This window comes from Dreissena polymorpha, chromosome 2, assembly GCF_020536995.1.
Source record: "Dreissena polymorpha isolate Duluth1 chromosome 2, UMN_Dpol_1.0, whole genome shotgun sequence".
NCBI lineage: Eukaryota > Metazoa > Mollusca > Bivalvia > Myida > Dreissenidae > Dreissena > Dreissena polymorpha.
Window position 1 is genome coordinate 60,483,374 of NC_068356.1, and position 12,156 is coordinate 60,495,529.

Genomic DNA, 12,156 nt, shown 5'->3' on the forward strand with positions numbered 1-12,156 from the left:
TATCTATATCACCACAATTGTGTATGTTGATATGAACATTTGGGTACGATAAAAAATTTGGGTACGAAAATTTTGGGTACGAAAAAAAAATTGGTACGAAAAAATTTTGCGTACCAAACATTTTTGGTACGAAAAAAAGTTTAGGGGTACGGGGAAGTAGTACCCGTGGGTAACTTGACCCATTGAGCGAAACTGGGAGGCGGGTCACATTCTTGTTCATTAAGTATGGCAATACCTTCATGATGATTCTCGAAAGTAGGTATGAGCACATAGCCGGACCATGTGAGCTCAATCGTATGAGCACTTGACTATCCGAGTTCGCCCACGAACATATGGATAAGTTAACTAATAGCGAAATGACCTTATACATGTATATGCTGAAATCTAACAATCGAACAAAATATCAAACATGGTATGTACACTTAGGTGGTTGTGTAATTTCTGTTAGAATATTGTATTCAATATGTAAATTTTAAATGATTGTGCCCGCACTTGAGTTTGTTGCCTTGTTTGAGTCTATATGCGCCTAGGCTGCACCCAGTGTGTGTATTTGTGTTTTTCCTAGGTAATGAGTTACCTCCGCGCTTAGGCTGCATAATGTTGGGACCCAGAGTGTGTCCAGCACTCCTACCTAATAAGATTAGATTGACGACAGTTGGGACGAATTTTGAATGATAGCTGCAATTTCCAGCTATTTGTTTTGTACTGAAATACTTTTTTAATTTTTTATATGGTCAAATGCTGTGGGGGGGGGGGGGGGATGAGATTATCCGGAAAAAACACCTGTCCAGAATGGTGACCACAAAACATACAAAATATAACATTGCGCCGGGAGCGGTTATGGACCCGGTGTCGTAAAGGTGAAAAAGCGAACGTCCTTAGCACTGCGCTGGCGGGACGGACAATTACGCAAACAGATGTTGTTTTATCTATATATATATCATAGCAGTGCAGCGTTTACAATTTGCAGGTTCGAAATAGTTCGCATTCTTTAGTTTTCTGATCACGTAAAAAGTTAATTTTACATGTTTTTATTCGCAATTTATTTACTAAATCGAGAACAAATATCAAAACAAAATAGAGAAAATATATAGTTGTTTCATTGGTCCATAAAAATAAAATGGATGTAAAATTACTAATTTGAAATTAACGTTCTGATACACTTATTGAATCTGTTTCCCCAGGATATGCTGTTCTATTAATATTTACCTTTATCAACACGAACGACAACTCTGCTAGGAGAATGTTATCAATGAAAATCAACGAACAATCTCCTACGCAGTGGCGAATGCCAAGGGAAGTAACTGAAAAATCGAGTTATCTCAATCGGACTGGCTCGGTCTTTTACATAGGTCGCCATTGTGAAGAATTTTTTTACTGGTTATCAAACCTTGGACGCTGCTGTTCCAGCATCGTCAAAATTAAAAAAACATACAAGAAAACGCAACTTTTCATCACAAGTGTACCGCTATGTGTAACTTTCAAACATATAAGATAGGTCAATGTCATATTGAACAAGAGATGTGTTTGTCAGAAACACAAAGCCCCCTAATGCACCGCTTTTTTTTTGATGTTTGAACTTGAAGGATGACCTTGACCTTGACCTTTCACCAATCAAAATGTGCAGCTCCATGAGATACACATGCATGCCAAATATCAAGTTGCTATGTTCAATACTTCAAAAGTTATTGCAAAACTTTACTATATTAATTTTTTTAATTTTTTACCTTTGACCTTGAAGGATGACCTTGACCTTTCACCACTCAAAATGTGCAGCTCCATGAGATACACATGCATGCCAAATATCAAGTTGCTATGTTCAATACTTCAAAAGTTATTGCAAAACTTTACTATATTAATTTTTTTAATTTTTTACCTTTGACCTTGAAGGATGACCTTGACCTTTCACCACTCAAAATGTGCAGCTCCATGAGATACACATGCATGCCGAATATCAAGTTGCTATGTTCAATATTTCAAAAGTTATTGCAAAACTTTACTGTAAGGTTAAAGTTTTGTGACAGAATGACAGACAGAAAGACAGGCCAAAAACAATATACCCCCGAACATTCGATCTGGGGACATAAAAAGGAAATTTGGTATCAGATGTAGTTTAATTTACTTGAATTTGTATTAATTCTGCATATGCTTACACCAAATTGAATATAGATCATATACATTACCATGGTTACTTTCTTTTTCCCTTGGTAACCATCAAAATTCCACACTGAGAGTTCAGGGATGTCAAAGTCCAGCAGTCGACGGCCATTCCAATCCCTACCCTGATAGTTTATGATCTAAAATATGCGAAAATTATGATAAACCCAAAGCAAAATGAAAATGGCCATATGGGCAGCCAGCATTAAACCAGAACAGCCTGCAAGTAACTTTTTAACTTTAATCTAGTAAGAAGGGTTTTCACCACATCGTAGCCTTAGTGGCACTAACAAAAACTTCTCAATGGCTATGTTTTTAAAAGCTTTTTGCATGAGGGAAGATATACCAAGCCAAAAGCCAGTTTGTTTGTTAAACATTTTCACATTTTTACATCTAAAACAACAGTTTTGTTTGACCTCAAGAATAAATATACTCATCAGTGCTTCGATATTCCAGGGATTCAGCATAGTTCAATTGTATCTTCTGAAAATGTTCTTATATCTAATTCAGCAGCTTCTGGCTAAAGACCAGACTATTTTCAGTTCACCTACCATGACCTCAATGTTGGTTTTCCCCAAGCATGCATGGTCCAGAGGGATGTTGCAGCCTTTCTGTAGCAACATCTCGTCAGCAGTGCCCTAGCAATGGATATGGAAAACAAAGTGCTTATTTCATTATTTGGAGCATCATCTCTTCGCCTCTGCAGTACCTCAGCAATTGATGAGTCGCGTTTTGAGAAAACTGGGCTTTATGCATGTAAGTGAAGTGTTGTCCCAGATAAGCCTGTGCAGTCTGCACAGGCTAATTAGGGACGACACTTTCCACCTAAACTTGATTTTCGGTAAGGAGGGACTTCCTTGAAACTCCCTCCTTACTTGAAACTAAAAATACCATAAAAGCGGAAAGTGTCGTCCTTGGTTAGCCTGTGTGGACTGCACAGGCTAATCTTGGACGACACTTTATGCACATGCATTAAGCCCAGTTTTCTCAGAACACAACATTTAATATTGTTTGGAAACATTCAGTACTTCTCAAAAACCCTCAAAATGGTATCACTAAATAGTGTTTTCTTTCATTTGGTAGCATCATTTCATCTGCAGTACCATTACAATAGCTAAAGTAAACCTAGTGTTTTTCCATAGAAGATTTTTGAGAGCATTATTTCATTTGCGGTGAATTGAGAATAAAGTATATTTTCTTATAGATATTTATTAGCATCAGCTCATCAGCAGTATCCTGTGAATTCATACAAGCTTCATTCTGGGATATGGGTCTAACCCTTTGAATGCTGGGAAATTTGTCTTCTGCTAAAATGTCGTCTGCTGAATTTCTAAAATTAGCATTTTCTTCAATTTTTTTCAAAGAATACTATCAGAATAGCAAACAGTTTGGATCCTGATGAGACGCCACGTTCTGTGGCGTCTCATCTGGATCCAAACTGTTTGCAAAGACCTTCAAAATTCGGTTCCTGCACTGAAAGGTCTAATGCATGTTTGTAAAGACTCATTCCATACTAGCCTGTGAAGTCCACACAGGCTAATCAGGGACAACACTTTCAGCCTAGGCTGCATTATTGTTTTGATGATACTTCATTTAAATGATAAACTACTTAAAAGCGGAAAGTGTTGTCCCTGATAAGCCAGTGCTGTAGGCACAGGCTAGTCTAGGATGATGCTTAACACACATGCATCAATCCCAGTTTTTCCATAAGTATGTTCACATCAACACTAAATCTATTTTTTAATAACATGAATAATTTTTGTCAGCATTAATTTAATAGAAAACACCCAAATAAAAGATACAGTATTAATACCTAATGGCCCCTTCTTATTAAACATCACATGATATAATTATGCCTTGCTCTAGGAAAATGGGGCTTAATGCTTCATCCCAGATTAGCATGTGATGTCAGCGCCAGCTTAATGCTTAATTCCAGATTAGCATGTGATGTCAGCACCAGCTTAATGCTTCATCCCAGATTAGCATGTGATGTCAGCACCAGCTTAATGCTTCATCCCAGATTAGCATGTGATGTCAGCACCAGCTTAAAGCTTCATCCCAGATTAGCATGTGATGTCAGCACCAGCTTAATGCTTCATCCCAGATTAGCATGTGATGTCAGCACCAGCTTAATGCTTCATCCCAGATTAGCATGTGATGTCAGCACCAGCTTAATGCTTCATCCCAGATTAGCATGTGATGTCAGCACCAGCTTAATGCTTCATCCCAGATTAGCATGTGATGTCAGCACCAGCTTAATGCTTCATCCCAGATTAGCATGTGATGTCAGCACCAGCTTAATGCTTCATCCCAGATTAGCATGTGATGTCAGCACCAGCTTAATGCTTCATCCCAGATTAGCATGTGATGTCAGCACCAGCTTAATGCTTCATCCAAGATAAGCATGTGATGTCAGCACCAGCTTAATGCTTCATCCCAGATTAGCATGTGATGTCAGCACCAGCTTAATGCTTCATCCCAGATTAGCATGTGATGTCAGCACCAGCTTAATGCTTCATCCCAGATTAGCATGTGATGTCAGCACCAGCTTAATGCTTCATCCCAGATTAGCATGTGATGTCAGCACCAGCTTAATGCTTCATCCCAGATTGGCATGTGATGTCTCAGCACCAGCTTAATGCTTCATCCCAGATAAGCATGTGATGTCAGCACCAGCTTAATGCTTCATCCCAGATAAGCATGTGATGTCAGCACCAGCTAATAAAGGACGATACTTTCCGCTTGTATTGTTTTTTTTTTTAAAGGAAGACTCTTCTGAAAATAATATAGTTTAGGTGAAAAGTGTTGTCCCTGGTAAGCTTCTGGGAACTGCACAAGCTTGTATGAGACAACACTTTATGCACAAGCTTGTATGAGACAACACTTTATGCACATGTCACAAGCTTGTATGGGACAACACTTTATGCACAAGCTTGTATGGGACAACACTTTATGTACATGCTTAAAGCCCCATTTTCCCAGAAAAGGATCATTTAAATAATGAAACATTTGTTTAAGCATTTATGGTTAAATTGTGTTCATTTTTTTGGTACATAACTTTTAACAATATGTAGGCAGTTAAGGACGTAATTTTGTGATATCAACAATTCCAATAGTACACTTTCTTAAAACAATCTGCTGACATTTTCACATAATTACCCCATATATTTGATAAGAAATCCGCTACTTTTGAAAACCCTGACAAGGTACACGCCAATCTAATGACTGCTTCATTTTCAGAGCCAAACATACAATAAGCCATAAGGAAAACACCCAGGATTGAACACAGCAAATATACATGTAGATATAAATATAGGGAGAACACTGTAAGAAAGCTTAGGCGTTATATATCAATAAGAAGCTGAATCTCTGATACCAGACACTTCAAAAGTTTCATTAACAAGTCACAAAACACTTTTCTTTCAAATTTCAAATGAAATGTATGCCAAATTAATGATTAGCTATAAATTAAATTATTAAACCATTTGAGTAACCTTACTGATATCAACCATAATGTTAGCTCGTTGGTTTTTAACAGGGAATTATAATTCTTTTGCTTATCTTTGTTATTTAGCATTTATACTTGTATTATTTGATTTAAAACAGTTGATTTTATTTTGTCTTTAAAAAAGATACATTATTTTAATTTGTTTAATGTGATATAACACAAACAATTTTTCCACAGTTTTTTAAAATGCACAAATCTGAAAAATAAATGCATAAACCACAGGAAATCCCCTTCCTGGAGGCCAAAGCCACTCTGCAAACTGGAAAGCAAAAGGGTTCAAAATCAGCAGAACTTAAAATTTACATTTGCTACCTACCATATCTATGGAGCCCTATAAATGGATTTAGAAAACAATGATAACATGACAAAATAAAATAAAAATGTACTTTTTGTACAATTACATCAATAGGGAAAGCAAATACATGCTCTTCACTGGACATGTTCTGACATATTTTACAAGATTTTATAGCATTCCTAGTGCTCACAAGTGTTCACAAACAACACAACATAGAATATTTTTGGCCTTTTTTAGTGGCCAAAAAGTCCCAAGGAAAGCACAATAACTCCCTCACCTCATATAACTTATATTGTAAGTATTGAATTACAATAGGGTGGACCAACAAATGTTATCTGTTTAGGACCAAAAAATTTAATCAGTTTACCTTTTACATAATTTTCCCATCATAGGGCAGTAACTTGTGGAAGATTATTGTAGGGTGGACATAACAATTAGTGAATGTTAAACTCCAACATGACTTTCAGGTCATAGGGCAGTGTGGAAGATAGATTACAGTAGGATGAACATAACAATTAGTGCAAGTTTACCTCAAGCATGACTTTTACATCATAGGGCAGTAGATTGTGGAAGATCACAGTCGGGTGTAGGTGGAAGATAGTGGACTTAGCAGACAAAGTGTCGCCATCCTGATAATAGACTTCCTCAATCTCTGCACGAACCTAAGACAAAATATAAAAACAATTGAAAGCATTTAGAAATCAATTAACTTTAAGTCAAATCATTTATTACTGCCAACACTCCTGAACGTATTGAACGTCCATAAAAGGTTACAGTAAACTAGAACTGCTTATGTCCTCCCTGAAATATCCTCTGAATGCTTCTTTATAAGAGAGCATTGCTAGTTAGGTTTAAAAAAATTGTTTTATTAATTAAAATGTAAACCAAAAATGTATTTAAGAAATGTCAAAAGAAGAAACAGACAAAATATAAAAACGATAATTAACAAAGCACGTTCAGGGTCTCGTTTTGTGTTTTGCAAAAAAATGTCTGAAACAAAAAAAAAATTGAATGTTCTATTTTTCTTGCATTCAGTTTGCTTGCTCCAAAACAGTTTGTGTAAGTAAGCAATCTGTTCATTGTATAATATGAGATCATCATCGGATACCCATGTTCGACCCATTCCATTACTCTCCATTTATCAACCGTGGGATATTACGAGCTCTTTTCACCGTTTTAGGGTGTGTCAAATCCAGTCATTTCATTGGATCCCTCACGGTTTCATGAGGATATTTTTTACCAATGATACAACTCGTACTATAGAGACTTTGGGTTTGTTGTCAAAATTGCGTCGTCCATAGAAATGGAATTTCGTAGTGCATGCATATACTTTAAAATTGAGGATTTAAACGACTTTCAGAGTAAAAGTATCTCTAGTCTCTAACATGGGCGCAATGTCATTTTAAGCACTCGGACAGGTGGATGGAAAAGCTTGGTGTATCAAATCGCAATTATCCAGGCGAAGCATTGGCACCTCCAAAGCGAAATTCTTTTTGTAAACTGCTATTTCGTTGGTCTACTGAAATGTTACAGTTATGGTCAAAACGGCGTGTATTGCTTATATTGTCCCACGGCAAATGCTGGAAAGTAACGGAATGAATTAGTCGTGGTTATCCGACGATGAATATGAGATATGACGAGCAGATACCCTGATATAAAAGGGCTGGTGCACTGCGTCCCCACGGCAAGTCAGCATCTTCAGCCCCAGGTTCTCTGCCCCTTTCCAGCTGATTGGTTCACTCATCTCTACACACCTGAAGTCATGGTGCATTAGGTTTAGTATATACTTGTTTATTTCAGCTTTATTTCATAGTAAGCCTTATTTTATTGAGTTTAAACTTGCTTATTTTAGTTTCAGTTCCTGGTAAGCCTAGAGCTAATTGAGACACTCAAAGAGTCTGTTTTCCTAGGTAAAACCGTTACTAAGTGTCTTAAGCAAAGATCAGAAAGAACAACATTAAAGTGGAGATCAAAGCCTCGGCCTGCTGATAACTAGGTCTACACCATATTAAGTATGCCATCAAAACCTCAAATGTTGGAATAGTCATGGTTACCAGATTAAACATTGTTCTGGAAGTGTGAAAACAAATGGCCCCTATAAAGATGTGATTATCAGTTCACTTACACTATGCACACGAGGTACTGATGGCTTGGCACACTATTTACTAAACAAATTTTTATCAGAAGAGACAAAACACAAGTATCAATGAACATAAATCATATAATGCATTAATTTTCTTCACACAATCTATTCTTCAACACTCCTTACCCGTCCTTCATGGGCCTGAACATGAACTGCCCCGTAGACTCATAGACAGCATACAGTGGTACACTGTAGAGGGCACCAGGCTGGATAGGGGATATCAGCTTGGTTCCATTACTCGCATCCTTGTAGTAGATATCCACAGGAACCGGCAGGTGGTTTTGAACCTGAAATGAAAGAGCACTTTGCATGGTAAACTATCTGAAACAACCATTGTATATAGGTTTTGTTTAGGTTTTAATAAAAATGATTTGAAAAAAACTCAAGACAGTGAGACTTATACAGAGATATTCAGAGATGCTCTTTAAAAAAATGATATGACAGAAGGCTATTCTTCTGCTTTGATAGTATAATCTACATGTTCTGCTTGTCACCTGATATATACCCACAATGACATTTTTGATGTTCAATATATCTGTAATAGTTATAGAGTATTTATAAACTAGAAGATGAAAATTTATGAAGAATAATAGTCCTTGGTAGGTAACCTTTAAGTATGATCCTTAAGACACCTTTGAAGTTCAATTAAATATCTGTAATATTTAACGGTATGTAATTGTTGCTTGCAAACTTTAACCTGAATTTTATCTTGCACCTAAACCTAACTTGTCTAAGGGCAATAAGGGGCACGATTCTTGAAGGTCATGCGGAGCAAACTTTAACCTGAGTTTTATGAAAAAAGGGGCATAATCCTGCTGTACGGCCGGTCAAAGAGATATGGATTTGTTGAACATCAATTTAAGTCTAAATTTTCGAAGTACAAGAAGGGTAAATGGTACAGCTAAACATGAATAAATACAGAATGTGAGAAAAAATCTTAAATGAGCAAAACAATTAATTGAAAAATAGTTTTGAGGGAAAAAACTTATTGTTACAAAAAGCTTGCAGTGAAAACTAATTGACCCAAAATCTTATCTGTTGCCCTGACTGTCACCTGACCAAAGTTGATTATAAACTTGAGAATTCACACATAATTCTTAATTAAACAGAATTGTAAACATTAACAATTTTCCAACATTTTGACCTGGACAGCCAACCAGAAAGTGACCATCTTCTGACCAATATCAATCCGCAATGTGTCCATGCATATAAAATCTTATAAACACTGAAACTGGCAATTCTGTGAACATTCATTATTTCCTATTCTGTGAACATACATTATTTCCTATTCTGTGAACATTCATTATTTCCAATTCTGTGAACATTCATTATTTCCTAAATCCTAACCTGAACAGCCGACCGAAAAGTGACGGTCTTCTGGCCGAGGTTTATTCTGGTATCCACGACAACGGCCCACATGCTGGGGGCCTGCTTCTCAGCAAAGTGGAACAGCCTCCTCTCAGCCCTCTTGATGGTCACGTCCTTGGGGATGTTGAATCTCTCCACCTGAGTAGAGAGGAGATATTGAGGGCTTCATTTAGCATTGCAGAATGTTCTTTGCAATTTAACCCTTTCCCACTTAGATACTTATTTTATTTTAACATGTTTGTAGTCTCTTAGAAAGTTATATTTAATTGAAGACATTTCTTACTAGATTCAAGTTTTTAAGGCTTCATTCCCAACCCTTAGATACTGATGAGCAGCAAACAGCATTAAATCTAAAAAGACGGTGAGTTACTTGCACGCCGTTCTGGTTTTATGCTGTTTGCACATAGCAATTTTCGCTATGCTTCTAAGTGGGAAATGGTTAAACATGAAGATTTTTTTAAATATTTTCCCTTAATAAGTCAGTGTGACTTGGGCAAGGCCACTTTCTATGATTTGGAAAAAAGCTTTGAAGTGGACCTCTTGATGATACATGTACTACATACCAAATATGAAAGACTTGTGCTTTGGGGTTTCATACCAGATTTTTACAAGTTTTCCTTGTGCTCAGTCGAGGTTAACATTCAAATACACATATTTAGATGAAACCAAACAAGTATTGAAATAATGAAACTCTAAATGCTGTATAGTGAAATGAGTAAAAGAAATGAGTTGGATAATTTTGTGTTTAAGGAGAGACATCCTTGGCATTTCCATTGCACCCCTAACAACTTCATATTGGGCGATTTAAAAAGACGGTTGAGGCATAAATTTAACCATCTGATACAAACAAATAATGTTCACATACCTGGAAGATGAGTTTCTTCTCATCCGAGTTCTGAGTGGCCCGTATCACTGATGCCTGTCGACGCAGTTTGGGTCCCTCCTTGTTCTTTAAGGGTAGGAGGTCACCGCTACGTAACTTGACTTTCGCATTCTGGGCAGAGTCCGGCATCTGAAATATGTGCCGTCTCCTTGTGTCAGAAACAAGAGCTTTGTCACAGACATGACTAACAACTTTGCACCGCTTTGTCTGCTATGTTCAAAGGCAGATAACTCAGGAATTTATCAATGGATTATCCTAATACACCTGCTAAATATAGGCCTTATTTGTTTAATATAACGGTTTAATACAAGACACTTCAGCATGTTCAATAGTTTAAAATATTATAAAAGATGAATTTTTGCGAATCATGCTTTGTCAAAACAAGCCCTACTTGTATCATAACATAAATGGAAATTTGAAATGTATTGCGTAATATATGAATTAGCAGCTGAAAATCAATATAATACTCAACTATCCTGCAAAATCAAGTGTAAAGCATGATGAAAGTATATTTAGTATTGAAATAATAAAAAGATTGCAAGTTTCATGCTTAATATTAAAACGTTTGCATAAAGTCTAGTTTCTCTTTAAATGTGAAATGTGGTACCACAAAAGTGTTGTCCAGTTTGAGCACAATGTCCTCCCCTGTCTCATTCTGTATCACATAGGGGTCCAGTACCTCTCCAGCCTTCAGTGTGGGCTCAACCAGCGCATAGGCATCACCAAAGGCCTATAATCAAACATGTGATTAATATAAATATGGGGTAATAAATAGATGTGGACCCTTAATATATAAATAGCTTCATGAAATAAAGTTTTGTGCAACATATAGGGATCCAGATATTCTCCGGCTGACTGTGTGGGCTCTTAATTTTTAAGGCATAAATAGATCAGGCTATAAATAGATATGTGAGCCAAAAAAAGACATATGTGCTATTATCGATGGGCACTCTGAATCTTCATATAGTTCATAGTTACGTAAAATTCAATATCTGAATCGCAAAATGACTATAAAATGATCAACTTAAAAAAACAAGCGAATTCGTTGAATTGATATCCCCTGCCAATATGCTTCTGGACACAAAAGTATTATATTGGACACTCAAAAAAGCATTTTTCAAGATACAAAGGGCCATAACTCCGTTATTAACAGATGGTGTACAATGCCATTTGGCGTGCATCATCCTCTTATCCATATATATACTCATACCAAGTTTCAATTAAATCCACCAAAGCACTTCCAAGATATGGCTCCGGACAGACGGACAGAAAGACGGACTTACGGACAGATGGACAATGCCCAAACAATATCCCTCCGCCTATGACGGGGGATAACAACATGAGTACTATAAAAATATATATGTATGTTATACACAGGCATGCGACATACATGTGATTCAATGAATAGCAAAGTGAATAGAAAATCCTAGAGGCTAAACAATCTAAAATACCAAGATAACCTGGGTCCAGTCCAGGTAAAACCTATTTACCATGATTTTTTCTATATACACCATAGAGGTTACCAATGTATCCATGATCCTTTACAACACTCACCTTGCCCAGATTGGTGAGACTCTCCAGACACGCCTTTGTCATGGTGACCTGCAGCCCGTCTGCTGACTTCAAGTTGATACTCATCTTGGGGGGCAGGAGCTTGATGTCCTCAGTGTCCTCATCATCGAAGTCCTGCTCCTCTTCTTCATTTTTGACTACCTGTGGAATATATGACATGTAATTTCTACAACTTTCTTTATTTTACGTGGATAGCAAAAGTATTGTAAAAACTTTCATTGAACTCTGAA

The 12,156-nt window shown here is 36.8% G+C and overlaps 1 protein-coding gene across 1 annotated transcript in view; it reads right to left on the minus strand.

Moving 5' to 3' along the window:
- LOC127867202 (intermembrane lipid transfer protein VPS13A-like) overlaps window positions 1-12,156 on the minus strand; it is a 150,758-nt gene that overhangs the window by 54,560 nt on the left and 84,042 nt on the right. Inside the window, exons 50-59 of the mRNA XM_052408246.1 lie at window positions 11,909-12,067; window positions 10,962-11,084; window positions 10,337-10,483; window positions 9,451-9,609; window positions 8,230-8,390; window positions 7,609-7,714; window positions 6,491-6,622; window positions 5,982-5,996; window positions 2,709-2,795; window positions 2,184-2,297 (exon numbers count right to left, since the gene is read on the minus strand). Of these exons, the coding sequence (XP_052264206.1) occupies window positions 2,184-2,297; window positions 2,709-2,795; window positions 5,982-5,996; window positions 6,491-6,622; window positions 7,609-7,714; window positions 8,230-8,390; window positions 9,451-9,609; window positions 10,337-10,483; window positions 10,962-11,084; window positions 11,909-12,067 (1,203 nt within the window). The remainder of the gene's footprint in view (window positions 1-2,183; window positions 2,298-2,708; window positions 2,796-5,981; window positions 5,997-6,490; window positions 6,623-7,608; window positions 7,715-8,229; window positions 8,391-9,450; window positions 9,610-10,336; window positions 10,484-10,961; window positions 11,085-11,908; window positions 12,068-12,156) is intronic.